This window comes from Calidris pugnax, unplaced genomic scaffold, assembly GCF_001431845.1.
Source record: "Calidris pugnax isolate Ruff unplaced genomic scaffold, ASM143184v1 scaffold196, whole genome shotgun sequence".
In the NCBI taxonomy this organism is placed as follows: Eukaryota; Metazoa; Chordata; class Aves; order Charadriiformes; family Scolopacidae; genus Calidris; species Calidris pugnax.
The window spans coordinates 3,739,990-3,764,198 of NW_015091042.1; the positions used below are offsets into that span (position 1 = coordinate 3,739,990).

Genomic DNA, 24,209 nt, shown 5'->3' on the forward strand with positions numbered 1-24,209 from the left:
ATTTGAGCTTTCTAAACAAGAGCAAAGTGTAATGACTCATGACAACTATATTAAAGTTTAAAATTTAATTTTTGTGTTAGCAGCTATTATTTAAAACACATTCCAGACGCGTCAGAGAAGCCACTGATTCAGAACCCAGCCACTATGCTAAGTAGAATGAAATCCTCAAAATTCTTGATTTAAAATCCCAACAATAAAATAGGAAAATACCTGAAATGACTACTTTAGGACATGAAGTCACCTCATGAACTCTGGAAACTAATTTACAAGGTTTTTGGTTTTTTTTTTAAACTTTTCTGTTAGGACTTAATCAAAGCCTTAATTGTGAATGATAGAAAACGGAAACATCAGGGTTTTGTTTGTTTGCCTACCAGGGTTTGTTCCATCAAAGTTCAAGAATTGTATCCATTTATACTTCAGTTCTGCTAGAAATATTTTAGTGCTCTAGAAGTGTGGAAAGAATTAAACTTTTTATCAGCGTAATGGGCTTCATAGCAGTGAATGCTTAATTACACAGCTTTTTCAATCTTTTGTTTTCCTCTCACTACTGCATGCTTACTTCTTTCATGTAATACAGTGTAGGAAAGGCACAGTACATATCACCTGTGTAGTACATATCATTTATCAACATCTTGACTCCTCTGCATTAAGAGAGAACATGAATCAGAAAATAATCCTCATTCACCCTCTAGTTTAAAACTTTTTCCAACAGACACTTTTGAAGCAACTGCTTCAAAACTTGGGTGAGGAAGGTGCTGGGGGGGGGCAGGAGGTAAAGGGTAGTGGAAAAGACTATACTTAGTATATTTATGATAGGCTGTAGCAATTCAAACCTGGCCCTAGATTCTTTGTGTATGTCACCAAATCCTCCATAGTCTCTACTACTTCCGCCACAGTCAGATATTCCAATATTCCTTTGCAGACACGGATGATTTTACGGACCTAAAAAAGGGACATTCCATCATTTATTAGATGAAGTTAAGTTACAGTTGAATTAGAAATGCAAGCCTATTATCAGAACAGAATAGGTATAGCATTTGCTAACACGACATACGGGCAATCACAAAGGTCTGGGATACTGATTAATTACCCACCACGCCATTACTCAAGAGTGCTGTATTGACAAAGACAATATTTAATCAGCATTCCACTGCTCAGAAATGCAAAATCCTACTTCCAGTGTTTTCACTTTGTATGATAAACGAAGAATAACTTTGAGAAAATTGGTTATAAGGAAGTGTGTTTAAGTTTGTTGGCATGCTTGAAGCTTTTCATTGCAATTTCATCAATAAAATAAATATTTAACTTAAATCACAAAGCAAAACTATATAGAAAGCAGACTCCAAGTTTTCAGAGGAAATATTATTCACCACACGGCTCTACATATGGATAAAACATTATCCAGCATTCCAGTGGGAAAGGTAGATCCAACATCTTAAGCTTTCCAGAAAAATCTGTGAAGACTGTACTTTATTTGCCTCCAGACATCTGCCTCAGTTTAACTTTTTCAGTTCATACTTGATTCCAAAACAGATCTCTGTCAGTTAATTTTCTAACCTCCTAAACCACATTATTTCTGACAACACCACATACAATTCGTATTGAAGAATGAGTTTATTAACATTTAGTTCCTGTCAACTGCACGCAGCGTTTAGTCCCTAGAACAGATCATAGTCTTGTCTCGATGGTAGTTTATCTTGAAAGTTAGTAAGATAGAGACATGTCACGTTTTGTATTTGTGAAGAGTCAGTCATTGCAGACTAATATTTCTCTTTTGGTTAACATGCAGTTGTCAGGGACTAGTTCAGCAAAGCATTAACCAGAAGTCAACTCATTTCCTGAACACTGGAGCAGGGACGTTAAAAGCTCTAACTTCCCTGTGATTCTGTCCTATGACACTTCATAGTATCTATTAAAAACCACTTAAAATAATGTGTAATTACAAGTTCCATGGAGAAATCCCATAGCATTCTCCTCATTTCAGAGGAACGTGCTAACAGTACTATGAGCTCATTAAATGAAACAAGGATGCCATGTTAAACTACTCAGAACAGCAGGAAGAGTAACACAATTTCATAGATTAGTAGATTGTCGCAAGGGTAAAATTTAGAATTAACCTCTGCATTCCTAACAGCATGAGCTTCATTTCCTCATAGTAGCATGATATTTGCTATTTAGAAACAAGCAAGACTCCCCATTCCCAGAAAAAGGATCACAAGAGTAAAATTTGTAACAAAGAAACACTCAATCATAAGACACTGAAACCCTCCTTTTTAAGTTTCCTTGCAAATCTGGCTCTTTTGAGGATGGACAAACAGCACCTCTGGGCCACTCGTCAGCTTGTGCAGCAGCCAAAAGCGTAGCAACTGTTACATCTATCAGAACACATCCTCTGGCTAACCAGCCAAGCAGTCCAAATTGTTATTAGCCCCTCTGCCCCATGGCCAATTAAAGGCCAGCTAATGAGTCAGACAGGTTAGGAAGTAGAGGCCAATTAAATTGCCACAGCTAATGAGTCAGACAGGTTAGGAAGTAGCCTAGGGCTTTTCAGTGAAGGGATACGGAGAACACAAGGATCAGTAACGGAGAACATAAGGATCAGTAACGGGTCTGATGAAAGGAATACAGAAAAGCATCAAGCAAGATGTAAGACAGGGCTGATGGGATCTGGCCTGAGGAATAATCACAGGCAACGCCTAAACATTATGTCATAAAAAGATGCTTTTAACAAAACAGAGCAACAAGCCTAAGCTCCTTCTGACAGAAAGGAATGCAAAATATGTTTCCAATCAAGCTAGAATGATCAAAACCATATTCATTTACTCAGTAGTTCAGATCAGCTAATTCAGTTAGATGCATATTTGAATTAGTAAGACTATTGCGCAGATACCTATGCCAGTCACGTTGGGATTCCTACCTCCGCTTCATCGAATGTCAGAAGCAAGTCTGAGGTTCCAGAAAGGATTCCTCTCGATCCATCAATTAGGTAGTCACGAGCTGGGACTGAATAAGGATCCGCTTGCAGCATCTGGGCTGCCCGAACCAGCTTGGTGCAGGCATTCTCCACTCTGTGGGAAGTCATCAGATAAAAACCTGATTAGTTACTGTCTGTTGTTTAAAAACCAAGAGTATTTATTTATTTTAACAAGAAAGTAAACACAGTTTTTCAGAAGTCATGCAATCTTCCTATGCAGGGAATGTTTGAAGTATCCCCTGTACAGCAGGCAATACAGTGTCGTTAAGGAGAGGTCCCAACACGGCAAAACACCTTCCATCCTTAATAACAAGGGCAGGGGACACATCAATTATTCTTTTAGGACTTCACAATCAAAGTAACTGCCAACCTTTGTCAGCCTCATATTTGCATTGTCATTCAAGAAGCAATTGCTATTAACAAATATTAAACGATGGCTACACATTAAGAGAAAAGAACATAGCATTAAGAAAATTAAGATTCCCCGATTCCCCTGCTCATTGAAGCTGTTGGTCCAGCTCTTCAGAGTCTGTTAACACTCAGGACAGAAATAGCATTTTAAGTACCCCCAAGATTTAGTGATAAGGTATGAATTTCAAATGCAGCTTGCAATTCCACACTTAAAAACAGAAAGGAACTTTTGCAAGATATTACAGTATGTAATTAGAGTAACACAGAAGTGACTACAATAAGCAAATGAGCTCTGAAATTAGGTTCCATCAGGCCATTTAACACAACGGTTTTAAAATATCAAGAACCAGAACATTGAACAGTTTATGGTTCTGTTCTCTTGTTGTAATTAGCTCATGACAGCTTAGAGAAATACAGAATTCAGACTTCACTTCCATGTTAGCTCTGCTGTTCCCGAGTGTAGTTATTGACTACTCTGATTGTGACTTCCCTCCATTCCCTCCTGTTTCTTTGACAGAAATTTAAGTGTAGGCTAATACACAGGCTCTATGCGAGTGCCACACGCTCATTTAAGTCACACGAGGTTCCAACAAACACTAAACCCTTTTATTACAGCAACACTATCTCTTATCACAACCTTCTCACGCTTGTCATACAGCCCAGTTTCTACCGATCAGTTGGACACCCTCTTTTATCATGTTTTCAGTTAAATACCATTGGAAAGTTACACAGGCCATTTTCTCCCCTACATTCTTAATGGTTACATCTAAATTTAACTATACTAGAAATAAGACACTAATTACAGGAAAAGATACTTTTTTTCTTCAGAAAGTAAAGTTTTCAGCTAATGGCTCCCTAGAGCAGATCAAATTGGGCCAGCTGACCTTGTCCTAACCTGCTCTGTAGTGAGACATCTGCTCAGCACATCAGATGGTGGTAATTCATAGCTGGGTAAGAAAATACAGGAGGATTTCAAGGCAGAAAGTGGGAATGGTCTGCTCATTACTATGCAACGTACTTAGTTGTATTATCAAAGTCAACTGACTTCACTAAATTAGATTTCCGCGCTCGCTTCTCAAATTTATTCTTTTCAGCTCTGCCAAGAAAAGGATTAAACAAATCACCTATTCAGCCAGCTCAGAGCTATGGGCTCAGAAATACTTCATTTCCTACAGTTCAATTTCATGGTCATCTGTTTAATACTAATGATTATCTCAAGGCTGGCTTTTTCATTTGTAATGAAAGGAATTAACATGAATGTGTATTACCCATAATTACCATAATTAACAAAAATAACATCTGAAAGATTCAAAGTTTTCTTTAGAGTTGAACCTCTGAAAGGTAAACTTGCATTTTACTTGTACAATGTCTATTTTGTATAAATTTTCCAATGCATTTGAAAGACTTTAGGAGTGTACACTATGTAGAAAAAACCAGAGTGGTGTTTAAAAACCAGACATCCTCCATCCCCTGGAAGGCATACATGCTAGGAAACAAAAGATTAGAATTTGGGGAAAACAGTAATTCAACTACTTTAATTAAAAAAAAAACCAACCCACACTAAAAATATTCACTGCAATGAAACATTTGTTCCATCACAAGAATCAAACACATTCAAAAGTTTTTAATAGAAGTTCATTGCTTTGGTGAATGTTCTAATCCCTGTATTATATCACAAACTAAAAAAAAACCACCCAGCTTTATTAAAAAAATGTATATTTATTTTTGAGGCATGATTACAATAAAGTCACGTCAACACCAAACAAATTCTTTGGAGAGAAGTCACAGGTCACGATATTTCCAACCATATTACTTTTGGTAGTCAGCTTCATTCCTGCTCATGTCTTCCTTATGAAATGTGAGGGAAAAAAATTAGGTTCTGCTAACCTACCATTTTAGTTCTTAGGTTTTAGGACTGACCTCTGTTTTTCCCAGAGATGCCTGCCCAAAAATGCTAGGCAATGCCTTTGATATATTTCAAATTCTAATCACTTAAGTTGAGTGAGTTTACTCACTACAGTTTAGATTACTTGCAGTTCTAGAAATATAATTTAAAAAGCAAATACTTTAATTTGTTAATATACTTACTAGCAATGGAGCTCCAGCTTGACTACCAAAATAATGTTAATATAGAATAGCATTACTGCTTGATTTTTTAAATGAGTTTGCATGTGCAAGTTTAACACAGAAAAATTTTTATTCTCAGTGTAAACAAATCAATCAGGTGTTACCCCATTCTTTGCCTAGAGATTACAGCTTTTTCCTTCTTCACAAGAGAATTATAACAAGTAATATGATCACATTGCAAAACATCTGATATAAATTATATGCATTACTCATACTCCCCAGTGATTAAGACAATTAAGATAAAGAACATTTTTTAACTGTAGGTCAATAGTTCCAATGTGGTTTATGTCAGTAGCAAGCAAAGAGATGCATGAGAGCTTCTCCTCAGCAGCCAAATTATTTCGCTGCACAACCACACTCCTACTGAAAACCTTTACAGATTACCAGCATATATTTTTTCATTATGAACCCTCAACGCCAGTCTCAGGCAAGCCAAAATCCAAGTCTTTGGAAAGAATAAACAGATCTTCTCCCTTGCTCTCAAGACTGGTGGTCCTTTTGAATGGAGAAAATACAGACAGGGAATGGTGTGCTAGTGCACATGCACTGCTCCTTACCCCATCGCCCATGGGCTGGTACAGGTTCATTTTGATATAAGTTCCAGATTAACAAAAAACAACAAATGCCATAGATTGTCATTAAACATTCCAAGCTCATGTTAGTGCCTCTAGAATAGTAAGTAAATACTATGTGAAGCAGGTTTCATGACTGTGACAGAATGCTTTGTTTCTCATTTTTCACTGTATCACAATCCAAGCAGTCATCAATTCCTGCAGAAAAAGTTCCTGCACCCAGCACAAAGTGGTACTATTCAGCAGTGCTTGTATCACATTTCTACAGTAATTTAAATATTTAAGTCTCCACAACCTAAGCGTTGATCAAAAACTGGTTGCAGTATAGCAATTAAGAAAATCTCTTTTCCTTAATCACTTACTTGTCTAGGTGAACAAGAAGCTGGAAATTAACTATAAATTCTACACAGCCTAGAAAATGAGCACAATCAAAATTACAATGAGTTGTTGACAAATACAACAAGCAAGAAAAAAATTTTCGTCTCACTTCATTACAGAAACTCTCCCCTTAAAAAAAATAGAAAATAAAATCAAGCCTCCCTACACCCAAACAAGATCTCCCAGCAGGAACACAGCACAATAAATACTGTCGTGGGTCGTATCAAAGGACCATTCAGCTCAGTATCCTGTCTCCAAAAGAAGCTGCAAGTAGATGCCTAAGGAAGGTTAAGAATAGGATAAGCATTTATCATACTTCCTCTGGGCACTCTCCCATCCCCCACCTACTCTCAGTTCTTGGGATTTCCTGCAGTTTGTCTATTTGATAACCCACAATGGATTTCTCTAAGTACTTATCTATTAAGCTCCAAACTTACACAAAGAATTTTAACAGTAAATAAAATACTGCCTCAAAGTGATGCCCCCATCAAGTTCTCACACAGGAAACAAAGTGCAAGTTCCCACTTTCTCCACGTAACTCATGCTATGTTTTTGTTTGGGTTTCTCTGCCTGTTTTGTGTTTGGGAATACAGTAAAATATGCTGTATACACTGGACAACACTAATAGAGCAGTCACCCTACAACTCTACAACCTACATTCAGTAGGTTGTAGGACAAAGTCACTTCAGTGAAGGTTTGTCAGTTGGCAGTAAAAAGCTTGGCAATTCCACAACAAGTAGTGATACATGATTTTTAAGACCTAGGGCAACAGAAGGAGAAAGTCAGTTGTCCTTGACACCGAGCCATGGAACTAAGAGTGTCAGTCACTGCTCTTCAAATGTCTTACATTTCCAGGCAATTATATCATGCATCAGCTGCCTATACTGACAGATTCACACTTTTCCACCAACCAATTTAATTAGAAAAGATTGAGAACTCCACATTATCTCTGACACCATTAAGCAAAAACTACAACAGCACACAGGCAAGCACCATTATTACACTGATTTTATTTTTAAAGAAAGAAATACCCTAGATACATACAGGCATGTAACAGGAAAGGTCAATGTTGGCAGAAAGGTCATTCCTGACGAAGGTCAGCCCCAAGACCCCTAAGAGCTATTCAAACATAAGAGTATTTTCTAATCTGTACAGCAGAAATAAGTAACTGATCTAACAGTGGACCAAGTTTCCTGTACCTACAATAAAAGATTTACAAAAAAATGAGTTTACTTGATAAATGCTGGTGGCATGTCCCTTTTCAAGATCTGGTCTTCTGTTGTCTGCACAGTCTCTTTTCCAACCTGCAGGAGAAAGAAGTCACACTTAAAATTCAGAATTTCACTGTAAAGCCTAAATTAAAATAAATAGCAAAATATCAACAAAAAAAACCCATTATTTGTACTAATGATAATTCCTTTCACTAGGTCTGCTGTTGCTGTGTCTGGTTTTGAGATCACTATATTCTGTGGTTAGACTAATGCTTTAGAAATCATCTGTTGTTTCCTGCCAATGTAGGCACCTAGTAGTAAAAACGTAATCACTGTGAACTCTGTAGGCTTCCCTCCCTCCCTCCTAACCCCCAAAGGTCAGAAATCAAGTTCAAATTAAAAAAAAAAGTTACCCCCATTCTGCTATTCAATGCAGTCTATTAGAAAAATGTAGTTAATTACTGAGAATACACCCCACATCCACATTCACACCATCCTTTAGGCAAAAATAATTATGCAGAAGCTAATAAAGAAAGAGATAGAGTAAGATCTGGAGTTTTCTATACACTAGCTCTTCTGTTATACAATAGAACTCTTTATAATTGGTAGCTGGCTCTCTGGACTGTGAGATCACCAACTTGACAAAATATTTCCAGCTCCTTTGTTCACTGTATTTTCCAGCTGAATAAGCTATTCAGAAAGGCACCACAAAGCAGAAGGTCTTTAACCCAGACACTAGTTTGTGTTAAGAGCTGCCAGGCCTGCTCAAGCTAGACAAGATAGCCCTGAAAATCCCCGAGTTAAAAGATTTGCTGTTTTTTGACAGAAGCTGCAGTGTGCCAGTATGCACAGCACTTGCCACTTCTAATGCTCCACAGCCTTCCAGAAGCACCTTTTTCCTTGCAAATTTATGCTGCTCTGCCAAAAATTGTCTCCCTCATCTGGTCCTTTTCAAAGGGGCTTTACAGAAGTACATTGGCCCTAGTAGTTATTTGGTTCAAACACAGAGTCAGCCTAGTCTACTGATTTTATTTTAAAAAAAATCTATTAGTAATAGAATCACAAGTAGTCACATAGATATTTGTAAGTAACTAAGGGAATGGCAGAGAGGAGGTTGAAGGTTTTCGATTTTACAGCAGGTTTCTGTCATTTGTCCTCATTGTAGGCTCACAAACAGCCATGCTCCCTCCTAGTGCAGGGCACTGGGGCTTTGCTTTGAGTCCCAAACTTCATGGCAATGGCTCAGGAGCACAATTATAAATGTATCTCATGCCCCGTTTCTTGGGAAAGGGTTACATGACCCGCCAGAGAATACACCTGCTTTCTTCAAATTATTTCCAGTGCCCTCACGAAATATATTCCTTCAATTTCTCACGTTTGTATGCACACATGGATGACAAAGATGACATGGAAAAGCAGTAATTTCCATAAACTTTGGACTCCACATCATTCAGACAGAAGGCTGTCACAAAGTACTACTCTTCACTGTCACTTAATCTGCAAAGAACCACTGGCAGGAAATCCTATTGCCTTCAAGATTTATTTCTCTTGCAGTTGTATCAATCTGCTTATAGTTCAGTTCATTAAAAAAAATAGTTCTGAGGACATACAGTTTTTAAAGAAAGCATGAAAAAATAAAGCTGGGGGGGGGGGGGGGGGGCAGCTTCAATTTGAAGGTTATTGTATCAATTATTGTTGTTATTTTATATTGAATAGCCAGTCAGGAGCAACCAAGAAACAATTTCAGCTCAAGTTACAACACATTTGATGCCTGATGTAAGTTACTTGTAGCTTTATTAGACCATGCTAAAATCGTTTCTTCATTCAGTCTGGAAAGCATAAGTCTCTTCTATAAGCAGATATTTCTAAGTTCACTACTCAGAGAAGCATTATCAACTAATTATAGATAGATGTATACATGCTATATATACACTTTATATAGTTATACATACACACATATATAAATGGACATTTTTGCTGTGCCTAGCTAACATCCCTAGTCTTCAAATGAAAGAATGAACTAGGATACGAGTCAAATCCCATTTTCATTTTTTGCAGGAAGTTTTAACCTCAAAACTTTCCTGAAACAGACACAGAATTTGCCCTGAACTCCAAAGGCAGATCATTTCTCTTCCAAGCCCATCACAAAGCAGAAATACTCATTCCTCCAATATCCTCAGCATTATAGAGCACACAGACAGGGCGCAGGATTTCAGGCAGTTCCCATGAGGCTTCAACTAAAAAGGTCCCCTACCTTTCTAGAAGAATGAACACTTTACCATATTTTAAGCACCAATACAGCACATACTCACTGAATCTGTTCAAACATAAAAGCTCGTGGCTCAGAGGAAAGCATTTCATATTTACATAGCTATTGATTAACCTCTCCAGAAGTTGCTCTTTGCATTTGTAGCCAAGTTACAGAGAGGGAATGTAAAGAACAAACGTCCTCCACATACCAACCAACAGGCAAAGCCTCAAAACATGAGACCACATCTATGACTAAAAATACACAACCCCAAAAGAGTGTTGTGGGTTTTCTTTTTGAGCTTTGTGGTTAGGGGGATTTTTTTGTTTCTTACTCTTTGTTTTAATAAGATCCGGTTTCTTAAGATTGAATTTTACATGGGTTAAGCAATTTTCAGACACAACGGCTGTGTAACACCAGGTAGAGATTCACTCAGCCTTACCTTCTCCATATTCCAGTGCCAAGAGAACGATGATATTTTTTTTCCTTAAGATGTAATATCTACACATCTGCTATTTCAGACAGAAAGTTTGTCAAGTATCATGCTAATTCAGAACAATTATCTGAGAAACCTGTATTTTATTTCCATCCAGCAGTATACATGTGGAAAAAAACAATTTCTACGTTGGTTTCAGATATTCTTACCTCCTAAGATGATTTTTCTCTAACTGGGAAGCAACAGTCTCTATAGAATAGAAGCTTCTGCTTTTAAGTAATACTGAAGTGGCCATTACTCACTGTTCCAAAGAAACTGTGCAGGTTAACTCAGTATAAAGACCATAACTTCTTGAAGGCTGTACCTGCCCAGAGTGGCACAGAGGAAGGGAAGCTCTCAGGCAAAACTTACCATGACGGTTTTACAGTCACGACCTTCTACCCATCCATATTCATTCCCATACTCTTTGGGAGACTGGAGGCAAATCAGTTGAATGAAAATAAATAATGAGCTACTTCCCTGCTCGCTCCCTCCTACTTAACAGTGAACAAGAGGCTGGTGAGTATAGAAATTCAAAGGAAATGGGGACACGCACAAGTCAGAGGGCATATATGGCCACTGAAAAGCCTTCTAGGAACACAGCTGGAACAACCAGGAGACAGATTTCCAGCTCCTTTTGGCTTTTAACCTTGCTTGTAGGTCTCGTGCACTCTTATCTGCCACTTGATTACTAAAAGATCAGTATGTTTTAAGATTCCTGCTGAGGAGTATTGTCTCCATGGAATACCAAGGGGAAATCTTTCTGATCAGGCTGAGTTTTTTTTCTTATAACCAGTTTTGCAGCTTTTTTATCCTCTCTGCCTCTACTGCAGGAAAGACAAGACATAAGCACCCCATGAGGTCCCTTTCCCATTTCTTAGCCTGCTGGATATAGCAAAGAACAGCTGTTCCCTGAGAAGGGGAAAGAGTTTCAGCTTCTGTAATTCTCCAAGAGTTTGTTTAAACAAAAGACACCACAAACACCCAGTAATATCTAGTTCTCTTAACTTCCAGAAGTTTGAAAATACAAATGCATATATCGTATAGAATAAAACACACAAATATTTAAGATGAGAGTCCGAAGTTTATTATTTGGGGTTGGGTTTTTTTTTCCTTTTTGAACAAATATTCGTCTTAATACATGTATTGACAACACTGATTTGACAATTTGCCAAATGTGGGAAGTGAAATTTTCCTTGCAACTTATATGATTTCCCCAGTTAAAAAGAAGACCTTATAAGAATTAGTTCTTGCACTGTTCCAGAAGCTAATTTAAAACATCTGTCATTTTAGCAAGGAGCCTAAGAATATTCCTGCATCATCATCCAGTGAATACATACAGCCCTGGCTGTAACACTAGCAGAGCCCCAGGTTTCTCCCAAGGAATAAGCTACAGGGTAAGTTTTGCTTGACAGGAAGAGGTCCTCCATGAGCTGCAGGTGGAAAACTGCTCCACCAGAACCTCCAGAGGCTGCAGGGGGACAGCCTGCCTCACCATGGTCTTCATGGGAATCCCTGCTCCGTTGCCTGGAACACCTCCTGCCCTTCCTTTTTCACTGGCCTTGGCATCTGCAGAGTTGTTGTTCTCACATGTTCTCACTCCCTTCTTTTGTGAACTACTCTGCAGGGTTTTTTTCCCCTCTCTTCTTAAATATGTTATCCCAGAGGGGCTACCACAGTTTGTCTCAGTGTGTTCAAAACCATCAAGAGCTCAATAACTACTTCACAGTTGTTCAGTTTTCCCTTTGTGAAACCAATCACTGGAACCAAATTACATGGAAAGCTTTTGGGAATGAACTCTGGCAGCAAAAAAGAAGCAAACAGGACTTAGCTGCTTACCTTCACTGTTGACAGTCACAGAAATACAGCTGTTGCAGTTAATAATGTTTTTTTCCTGCCCTGACTTTTAGCTACCATAACCCATGTGGTAAATGTTAGCAAAACACAATTGCATATATCCTGGCATATCAGCAAAGCATAGAACTTTGCCAGATGCAAGTCAAACAGTGTTGGGATACATCGTGATATTTCTTGGTCACATCTAAAATTCACAAGTCACTCAAAAATTATCATCAGATGACAAACAGCTCCCAGTAAAAGACAGAACTTTTCGCAAACTGAAGAGACAAGCAGCACTGAATTACTGATTACTCCTCACAATCTTATCCTTCTCATCCAATAAGAGTGGAAAGAACCAGTTATAATAAGGTACAATAATACAACCTTTTTTTTTGATGTTTTTCCTTCAAAGGTTCTCTTGGAAGCATTTAACAAAGCAAATTTCCAATTTTTTCATCATTCCACTTTCACCTTGCTTTGAATTACAATTGGGATTGATACATCACTTGCAATTAGTGAGTTTAACACTGTTTTAAGAAGCTTTCAGTTTTTCTACTTATCTGCAGGGGAACAGGCCAATGCAATTAGAGACTGCAAAGTAAGTCCAAAGAAATAAGCAGCTGAATTCTCTTCCTGCTTCTAGTTTATGCCAAACAAACAAAGCACATATACTACCAGTGACACCAGTTAACAAGACCCCTTTTCCTTCAAGCCAGGCATGAATCTAAAGAGATTGCTGAATCAGAGCCCATCCACTTTGCCTTTCAGTTAATATGGAAGCTCTATACTGGCTCCTCGTTTTCTCATGATTACCCTGGAGACCACATTTCAGGCATAGCAAGGTACAATTTCAAAGTCATCTGGCAATAAGTCAAGTAAATTAGAACACCCCAGCCATCTGGTCCCTAATAGCAGCAAACTGACCTACCTGTCTACACTGGTGATTAAGACAAATTCAATTGGCTTGAGGCTAAGGAAATCCTGCTGTCCAAGTAAAATACATAACTATGAAATGAGAACCATATGGAAACCAGAAAGTGACATCATTTGAGTACCAAAAGACTTTCATTCATGCTGCTATTGTCTACTAACTTTGTTACTAGTACAGAGCTGAGGCTTGGATGGTTTAGCTAATTACAGGATGCACAACTTAAAGGAAACAATAGGATATACTGATTATGTGAGAAATTTTACAGAGCTATTATCATTTGGAAATCAGTTCTTTTATCAAGGAAAGAGTTTCTTCTTGAAAACCACTACTTGCAAGTTAGAACTACTTTAAGGCACTCTAACTCCACTTCAGTCAAATTAGGTAAGTGAGCTCTGACCATTCAGCATATAAAAAACTCACTTGAAAAAATAAGATACAGCAACTATCCTCTGCAAATGAGATTTACAGCTACTTTCACCTCACACTGAAGTCTAAGGAAAGCGCCTCATACCAAACAGTATGCAGACTCCAAAACCTCTTCATTTCCATCTACCCAGACCTGTGGAATGCCACGAAGTTTCAGAGCACCTCTTAACATTAATCCTGCAGTAGATGTATACACAGATTAGTGCTGTGCTAAAACATAACACATGTGATACCATAAAACTAAATTCTCTCTGTATTCTCCCGCCAAACACCATGATGCTGCTGGGAGCTTTGCATTATCTCTGACAATCTGCCAATATCTGCATGTTGGAGAGAATTTTGGTTCTTTCACCCCCCAGTAACTGAGATGCATCCTGACCCCCAGCCTCCCATGCGTTAAGTCAAATAAAAGTATCTAGAAAGTTTACTTAAGATTAAGGCTTTTGGGCTCTGTTAGTAACACAGTAATAAGCCTCACCACAGGAAGTTTATAGATCATAGAAAGTGGAAGAAAGATTCCTTCCCAGAGACAGCAGAGTGGCCTCAGAGAATCTGCATTTCTAATACAGATAAATATTGTAATGCAGAGTCTCTAAACCAACCCAAACTATAGCTTCACATAGGTAGTAACAGACTTTCTCCTCAGGCTGGGTTTTTTCCTTCATCAGAATGACAAAGTAAATTGGAGGTGCTCTCTAAATTGGTGTTTCACTTATCCACGTTGGCACAGAAAACACTCAAGGAGCTGAAAAACCAGAGTTGGGCCTTTGCCAAGCGAGTTGCACTCCTGGATTACGTTTTCCCAGGTGCAAGACCTTACACTTGGCCTTACTGAACTTCATAAGGTTCTTGTTAGCCCACTCTCCCAGCCTATCCAGGTCTTCCTGCAGGGTGGCTGCCCCTTCCCAAGGGTCCACTTCCCCACTCAGTTTGGTTTCATCAGGGTACTTTGATCTCATCATCCAGATAACTTCAGAAGGCACTAAACACCGTTGGGCCCAACATCCATCCCTCAGGGATCCCACTTGTGACAGATTGCCAGTTTACACAAGAGCTGTTGACCACCACGGTCTGTGTGGGGCCTGTCAGCCAGCTGCCTACCCACCACTTGTCTAGACCATAACACATCAGTTTCTCCAGGAGGAGGCTGTGGGGAACCATGTCAAAACCTTGGAGAAATCCAGGTAGACAATGTCCATTGCTCTCCCCTCATCAACCAAGCAGGTTACTTTGTGGCAGAAGGCGAACAGGTTTGTCACATGAGTTGCCCTTGGTGAATCTGTGCTGGCTTTTCCCAATCACATGCTTCATTTGACTTGTGGTAGCCCCCAGGAAGATTTGTTCCATAAATTTCCCAGGGACTTAAGTAAGACTGATGGGCCTGTAATTTCCTGGATCTTCCCCTTTAAGCCCTTCTTGTAGAGAGGGATGACACTAGCCACCTTCTTCCAGTCTTCTGGGATGTCCCCTGATCTCTACAACCTCTCAATGATTATGGAGAGCACCCTCACAACATCAGCCAGCTTTCTTAACAACCTCAGGTGGATAACATCAGGGCATATTGATTTATAGGGGTCAAGGTCCTGCAATAGTTTGCATACCAACTCTTCCTTCACTGGCAGCGGGTCTGTGTTTGCGTCATTTTAATATAACACAACTGAAAATGTAGGTTGGCTACCAGCCACTGAATTTTAGGATCTTTTGTTATATGCAAACTTACACTGACTTCTGAATAGCAGACTGTTCAACTCCGATTTCCCCCTCTTACACAGACAGAAAGGTCAGCACTGCTTCCCGAATGAGCTCCCTCCTAGAGCATCACTGGTTTTAGAGTAACAACATTTTTTCTAAATTCAAGAGAGTAACAGTTCCCCTGCAGAAGACAAAGTTTATAGGCATGAGAAAGTAAACAGTTTTGAACACCTCTGACAGTAGAGGGAGAAGGAAAACCAATCATTATTGATTTTAAGACACAACAAATCAGACTAAGGGCTCACCTGTATTACCTGATGGAGGTGATGCATTTATCAGCGAACAGAATACTCACCACCCCACATGACACTGCTTTTTAATATGTTCTAAATGTAACTATTTTGCCAAAGCCACTGTCATGAGACTACCCTTCATTCTAAACAATTCTGAAATTCTCAGAACAATCCCCCCGCTTTTCCCATGATGCTGTTCCAAGTTACTGAACTGGCTCTAATCTGCCTGTCACAAATGCTGGGTTATTTATCTGCAGCCCCGTCAAGCAAGTATCTATTTCCATTATCTTGAAGCGTTACAAAGACTAAATGGTTTAGTACTGAGCAGGCAGAGAAGGAATAAGAGATACGACCTTAATCTAGTTACTTAAGTCAACCTGCAAATGCAGGAACTAGACAGGGTTCTGTCCCTCATTGACTTTGTTTAATCCTAGTATTTCCCTCGAGGGAAACATACACATCTAAAATTAGCTTTATCGATAAAGTAACATTTTTCACTGAGGTTTTCAATATTATATTAGAGATATCTTAATGTGTTCACTAATATATGGTTGAAGCAACGGAAACTGATAGCAGTTAGTTTTTGGCATAAGCCCTCCCACAGTAAATGTTTCCTCATCAGCAAGATATGTACTAACATGGTATTTCATAGTGATTATCCACCTTCTGTAGCATATTGGACAATTTGTCTTTCATAAGAGTCTCATTTCACTTGACTAACAGTTAATTTAAGTGTACAGTAAGTTAATGGTATAAATCATTGCTCAAATGTTAAATGTGATTTTTTAATTAGCTACAACAGTATCTAGTTACATTAAATAGAATAAGGACTAGAAATGGTGGGCTGTTTTCCAAGGGACAGCGCTCATTTACAGCACCATTAAAAACTTAAGTCTGTCAGAAACTTGATATTAAGTGATTGTTTTCCAGCCTGACTTAGCCTTCAGGGGCTCATGACCACTTACACCAGCTCTGCAAGGAATTTGGTATGTACGAGACGACCCACTTATGTGCAGAGGCATCACAAATAATTTGCAAACTACTACAAAGCAGCTACTCAGCAGAAATAATTGATAGAGGATATTAAAAATCAAACAAAGACGTGTCTCATCTGGTATTACTTCCAAGTTCGATGAAGATCTACTCTGCTGTTAAAATTAGTTCTAAATAACTTAAACTTACTGTGTGGTCAAGTAACAAACTACTTTTCACACCCAAAAAAAGCTTTTAAAGCCACTACTTTCAACAGCATTTGCTATTTATTTCTTGACTCACATTGAAAAAGCAAGCTATTCTTTGAAGTGATGAAGTGGCCAAGGCTAATAAACTATGGCATAGCAGCAGGTGTTACCAGTGTTGTCAGAATCTCCTACTACAGGATGATATAAGCAATGAGTGGTATAATCTAACTAATTCCTAATTGTCAGTGGCTCCTGTAGCTCTGTAACATGAAGCTCCTACTATTCTCAGTTGAAACAAAGAGGGAAAACTACATTGTGTAAACAAGCAACGTGAAGGTTACAATCCAGCACGTACAAATATCTAGGCTAAAACTGCTTATTTTTTTAAGTTCCCCTGGTTGGCAGAGCTGCACAAAGTCTGGCTTCACCTCTTGCATACAAAAGGAATAATCCTAGTCACCGTTAGTTTGAAGTCATACAGAAGTAAAGCCTCTATAAACCTGTCTTTAAAATTAATCTTTAAATTTGACACTGAATCATAAAGAGACATCAGAAAGTTCAACAACTTTAAAACAACAGAAGTTTTTTTCACTGGAATTTGTTATCATTTTAGAGCTCCATTGTGCCAGGCACTGTGCAAATATATAATATTATCCAGTCCACATATAACATTAGAAGAATGCTGAATAGTCATCAAGTCCATGTTAGAATAAGGATAATAAAGTGCCACCAACACTTAATAATAAATGCTACCACTTTGAGAAGTTACAGGTACCATTTTTAATTGTTTAAATCCTTGCAGAAGTTTAATACAAATTAATGAAAAATCCTTTAAACATTTGTAAGATTTAGAGATGCAGTTCCCTTATCTGCTACAAGGATGTGGTTGAAAAGAGAAACGGCAGTATTGCTGCAAATCTGACTAAAAGCATCTCCTATGACAGTTCCCAACATCAATTTGTCCTATTTGAGGAAGTTGCTCCGAATTTAAAAGCAATGGAACAGAAGAGAACCACTCTGAGCAACCATTATACTCTACGATTCCAAAATACAAGTTTTTGGGCCAGCTAACAAGCAGGCTAGAAACCTCTCTGAAGAAGGGAGCTACACTCAATTGTGAAAGCAGATGATAGACACATCAAGTTTACAAACCCCCTCACAGCTTACTTCCTCCATTACCATACAGCAACACAAGGTTAAAAGTTATCAGCATCACCAAAATATTTAAAACTAATAAACCTTGTGCAGGAAAATTCACTCTTTGCGAGAAAAAACAAAAGTACAAGACAACTGTATAAAGATCTGCCACAACAAAGGCTAAGCAACAACTCTTTGTAGTAGTTAGTAATTGCTTCAGGGTTGTAAAGTCTCTTCAGTGTTTCGCTATCTTGAGTAATTGGAGAACAGGTCAGAGACTCCAACTGCCAGAGATAAATTGGTATGCCAGACATTAGCTTGCAATTGAGAGTTGAAACACCCTCTCTATATATATATATTGCTTTGAACTACAATAATCATTGATGTCAAGCTGGGAAGATTTAAAAAAAAAATATCAGATTAACAGAGAAAAAATACATTCCTTTGTGCTGCATGGGGAGTGGGCTGGGCTGGGCTGACAGTTCAAGTGCCAGTGGAGTCTTAATAATAAAAAAATATCAGATTAACAGAGAAAAATACATTCCTTTGTGCTGCATGGGGAGTGGGCTGGGCTGACAGTTCAAGTGCCAGTGGAGTCTAGGCAGAGAGCTAAGGAATGCAGGTTTTCTCCAGCATTAACTTCAGAGAAGTAAAAGAAACACTGTGCAATTACCTTCTCCCCTACACCCCACCCCCCCCAAAAGAAAGACTGAAGTCAAGCTGAAACCCAACTAAAATTTACTGAGGTTCTCACTCTTCCCACCCCTTGATTGATTTTTTTGAGGGGGGAACTTTTTATAAGCATGAGGAAGAATCAAGCAGCACTTCGTCAGTTGCTACAGTTAACTCAGTTGTTTGGCAGTTACTGGCCCTTCACAATCCAATTTTTTTGGTCATTCTATCAGGGCAAGCTAAATAAAAAGTGACCTTTTCACTACTACTCCGGAGTTCGAGAGAAAGTCTATTTGTTTATCTCTGTTACTCAGCACAACTATTATGCTGTAAAAGCTGCAAAGAGCTAGACTTGTGAAAGTGATTTTTAGTGTAGTCCAACAAACACTAGCCAGTTTACAATTTACTCAGTAATTTAAGAAAGTGTTTTTACACTTGAGCATAAATTTTATTTCAAGCATTGAGTTGGTTTTGTGACCTTTTTTGTAACCAAATCAGCTTTTGAAGACTTAGCTGAAAGGCTATTTAGACACATGTGTACACATTCAGATGTTGAAATGGGAAACTTCTTTTGAGATCAACCTTGAGCAAATTCATAAAAAAAAGAGTAAGATTTTAGAAGCAAATAGACACACCAAAGAAAGTAACTTTCCCAGGAACTTCTGACTGGGTACCTGAAGCAGCATTTTTGTAGGGATAACCCCTAAGATAAACATTCAGTAGACCACACAGTGCAGTATTAAAAACCTCTCCTAAGCAAGTGTAGATGTTTACATGGCTATATGTTAGCAACTGACAGGGTTTCCATACAGTTTAAGTAGGAAGGTTGAACATGTCAGCTTGCATGCAGCTGAACCCTAGCACTAATTGTTTCAGTCAATTATATACTACTGTATCCCATTTTGAGATTAACAGCTTAACCACTCATTGCCTGTGCACAGACAGGTGGTTTACTCACAAATGGGAAGTCCGTTTGTTCAAAACCTAACCAAATTTGTGGTTACCAGGAACCAAATCTACCCAAAAACTCTTGCAACTCACAGATTATCTGGCTGTCACATGTACTATCAGTCTGGTTGAAGTTCTTGTTTCTGTTCCTTCTGAGGAAGTATTTGTGCAGATAAACAAAACAAGGCCTGCATAAGAAAATAAAGTTTTATTAATGCATTCCTCCTCAAAAACAGTTGCAATATGCAGCCTCTTCCAAACTCAGGAAAAAGTCTGAAGAGTTCATCAGAAGAAGAAACTCAGCTGGAATAAGTGAAGTTCCAGATGACAGCTTTTAATAGCTTGCCTGCTTGACAGGAGGAGTCTTCAGACTCTTCTACGACTGAAAAGCTGATACCCAGAAAACGGCTAAAAGACTAGAATGGGCAAAGAAGCTGATATGGTTCAGCCTTTAATAAACTTCCCTTTTTGATGCACCAGCTGCTTACATTATATAGCAACTTTCTGATGAGAATTTTAAAAAGAAACATATGACAGAAGACAACAGCCATTACTGTTTGCCATCACATAATGGCTTAGCTAAGGTGACACTTGTGATTTACCCAGTACAGGCCAGAGCTCTCCTCATCAATTCAGAGGTTGCAGAAATAACCACCATCTCTCATGCTGCTACTCTGGTACTTCTGTGACTATACCTGTTAAAGAAATTAATTTCTATAGCTATTTTCTTGCGCACTCTTTAGCATTTAAGGAGGGACAGGCTTGTCTCTGTAATTCATGCAAAGTTTTCAAGTTTAATATCATTACACGTCACTACTCCCACAAACAGAAAATAAACATTGGAAAGAACACAGTCTGGTACTGCCATCACTGTGTCCATTAAAAAAGAAAAGATAAAAAGCAATCCTTTCTATCACCTACTTTAAAAAGATGCATTGCTGGATAAACACCATCACAAGAATGTCAAGTGCTCCTGAATATACTTATGAACTGCAAATGCATTCACATTTATATTCATTCCAGAGTAAGGCTTTTGGCCTTTGCTTATTGCTAACCTGAACTGAGACTGCCTTAAAATAATCTGCACCTTTTAGGACAGTTAAAGAATTTAGACAATTTTGGAATTACCTTATAAGCTTTCCTGTATCAGAACCAAGTGACTGAAACTTGCCACAAGTCTAGTTTGTACAGCAATGAGACCAGAACAGCTGCAGCATACACAGACTTTTTAAGCTGCACACGCAAAGATATCCAAGCATAAAGCTTGTAAAATTATCCAAAGCAGTACTTTTTCCCCAGTTCTGTTATTCGTTATTTCATTTATGCACTACATTCACCTGAGGACAAATGTCAAGCATGACAGTTGCTCAAGTCAAACTTTCTTAGGCTATCACAGAAAATCAGTTTAATATAAAAATTGCTGACCTCCATTGCAATGAGAAGTGCTGCACTTTCCCTATCACACACTGTAAGCTCTAAATATCATCTTCCATTAGTAGACAGATACAGATTGAGAAGCCAAAGAGAGGAGGCAGCCTGCTGTTAGAAACAAGGAAGAACTGGTTGGGAATGCAAAGGTCAGGCTAGCTGCAGTGACCACGAGATGGTGGAATTCAGGATCCTTAAAGGTAGAAAAGACAAGTCAGACCCCAGGCTTTAGGGGAACAGACTTTGGCCTCTTCAGGGATGCCCTCACTCAGGATGGTTCACCCTGGTGAGCAGGAAGTCAAGCAAAGGTGGCAGAAGGCCCATATGGATGAGCAAAATTCTCCTGACAAAGCTGACATAGAAGTAGGAGCACAAGAGGTAGAAGCATGGACAGGCGAGTCAAGAGGAATACAGAGACACCACCTGAGCAGGCAGGGATGGAGTCCATCCCAAAAATCTATCTAGAGTTGCATCTGGTGAGGGACATGAAGGGCTTGTATAATTAACAGCAGCAATAAAATGAAGATGAGGTAACACTGAATAGGTGGGGGGCCTGGTGACAGCACAGAAGAAGGTGAGGTACCCAATACCTTCCTACTGCAATCTTTACTGAGAAGATCTGCCTTCAGCAATCCCAGGTCCCCGAGACACACTGGAAGTTTGGCACAAGGAAAACTTCTCAGTGGAAGCAGCTCAGGTTACATTTGCTATTCTGTGGGTGTAACCACTGATGGAAAATGCAATGCAATTTTATTACAAAAAGTCTCTTCATAATGGTTCCAAGCCAACAGCAACAAGACACACAAGTTTTCTACAGGAACGGCTTGTTTCCACTCTTTACTGGAGAACCCTGACATGAATCATCATTCCTACCCTACCCATGAAGTCAGGGTACTGGGAAACTCCTCCGACACATGTTCTCTCAGCAAGAGAAACAGTTATCAAGATCATCATTTATTAGTCAATATGAGCCGAAGTTTTCAGTAATCATAAGCCTTAAGGAGCTAAGAGGGTTCTCCCTTCTTTCCCCTTTCATCAGCCAGTATAATGCAAATATTTATTCTGAAGCATCAATACATTATTTACTGCAGAATGAGAGATTTGTTCCAAAGTGCAAGTTCAGCACATTTTCACAGAAAACTTTGGTTCCAGTTGCAGAACAGAGGCGAGTACAAGCCATACCTCAGTAGACTTGAATTATTAGGGAAAGTAAACAAAGAACAGGTTTATCCCCTCTACGGATTCTCTATCCAGTTTTTCATATTCTTGCAAATGCACTAAGGCCTGAAATTACTACAGGGACAAACTAGATTTGCTTCCAGATATTATGCACAGAGTTTCCTGCTCATCAATTCAGTTTTGAGCTGCTAGGCTCATGTTTTAAGGAGAAATATTTGTAACTGACAAGATGATCCAGCCTTTATTTTATCATTTCATCTCTCCATGTAGCAAGTCATCTTGTATCCTCAAAGTGTCTTCCAAAATAAATAAGCACTCTCATCTGTGGTACATTTCCATGCATCAACACAAGTTGTTCCTTTAGACTCCAATTACAGGACATTATCTAGGATTAATTCTATCTTGTCTGATGGCATAAAAACTAAGGAAGAAATTATACAATTAAACATTACAATTCATTTAGTGGATGCACTTATAACAGTTATATAGTTATAAAGAAGATACTTTACTGTTCAAATTAGATAACAACAGTGTTCCCCAGTAAAAGCTCTTATTGCTGTGTTTGAAGATAAATGCCAGGAAGTCTATCATTTTGCAAGAATTAAGAACCATGGCCACAAAAGCAAGTTCTGTATCAAGAATTGCTTCTCAGCATTTGACTGAGCAAGTGACAAAATTGAACTTGTGTCACTAAAGGGGAAAAAAAACCCCACAGACATTACATTGCAATGTTTCTTAAGGTCTCTTTTGCCAGTCTAACTTGCTTTTCAGTGAGAAAAGGCAGCAGGAGACTGATATTTCACTAACAGTCGATACTTTGTCTTCATATTTGAGGTGAAAAAATACAAAGCCAGTATGACTTAGTAAAACAATGCAGGCAGAAACAAGAGCTTTGGAACACCACATACAAGCTGTACAACAGAGAAGTATGGAGAAAAAGCTAGTCTTAGCTGTATGTGAAGCCACTACCAAAATTAAGCTGTGCTCCAGGCAAGGACTGGCTAGGACTGGCCTATTCTCTCCTTTGGAAAAGTAATTGGAAAAAAAGTGTCATTTGGCTTTTATTTAAGAATTCTAGCAGATTGGGAACAAGAACCATACCCTAGCATTTGCAACAACCAGTTAATCACTTCAGGCATTATTTCCAGTAAGTAGCATTAACACCACATGTTTGCTAATGCATCTTTGAAACCACTGCTCGGCTCCCCCCTGCCTAGTCCTCTCAAAGACTTGCTTCATCAATCCAAATTCCACCTATATTCGTAAGGGGAAGGCACCTGTAAGTTACCCTGCTTATGTTCTGAAGCTACATATTTCTAGCTATAAAACATACTGAACCATGTTTTATTTGGTTCACTGTTTTAGTAAACTCACTAAAGGAATTCCACATCACAGTCCAATACTGCAAAAAGGAGAAAAATATATTATTGTTTCAAAGCACAAAGCAAAACTACATGGCACACTAAACAGTAAGTCAGAAACAAAAAGAAATTGCTAAACATTGACCCTTAATATGGATTTAACAACTCCTCCCTCACTGGTGTAATTCACTTAAGCAGCAGAAAGCGTATGTTAAGTTTTTCAGAGCAGGAGTGGTATATGCCATATTGTTGGCATATGGAATTTTTTAGTCCAACTGCCACTTTAAGGTTATCCGTTCCACAATAAAATTCTCAGTTTTTATACCCCAAAAGCAAGCTGCATGTAATTAGTAATGGAGGCATTCACCATCTCTATGCACATTTAAAGGAAAAGAGAACAAAACGCTCCTTTTAAAGCTAATGAAGAGACTGGTATAAATTAAGTCACCAAACATAATAACACAAAGAGATTATTCCATTCAAATCAGAAGCTGATTTATCACTTATGTAAAGATAGTTCCTAACAGATAAAAACAAGAAAGACTTTTATGATGTGTTTTTGTTATTACAAAGTTGCTTTCTGTCTGATTAATCATTAAATCACTCTTCTCCCTCTCCCTCCTGTGCACACACCCTAATGGGTTTTATCCACTTTCTCAAAGCACATGGCCACAGTTCTCACAACATGGTAAATTATTCCTAGAGAAACTGCAGGGATACTGAAGT

The 24,209-nt window shown here is 38.6% G+C and overlaps 1 protein-coding gene across 5 annotated transcripts in view; it reads right to left on the reverse strand.

The window, feature by feature from the left end:
- VCL (vinculin) overlaps positions 1-24,209 on the reverse strand; it is a 64,161-nt gene that overhangs the window by 34,496 nt on the left and 5,456 nt on the right. For all 5 annotated transcript variants that reach the window (XM_014956310.1, XM_014956307.1, XM_014956309.1 and 2 more), the window contains exons 2-4: positions 7,696-7,766; positions 2,918-3,068; positions 834-942 (exon numbers count right to left, since the gene is read on the reverse strand). In XM_014956310.1, the coding sequence (XP_014811796.1) occupies positions 834-942; positions 2,918-3,068; positions 7,696-7,766 (331 nt within the window). The remainder of the gene's footprint in view (positions 1-833; positions 943-2,917; positions 3,069-7,695; positions 7,767-24,209) is intronic.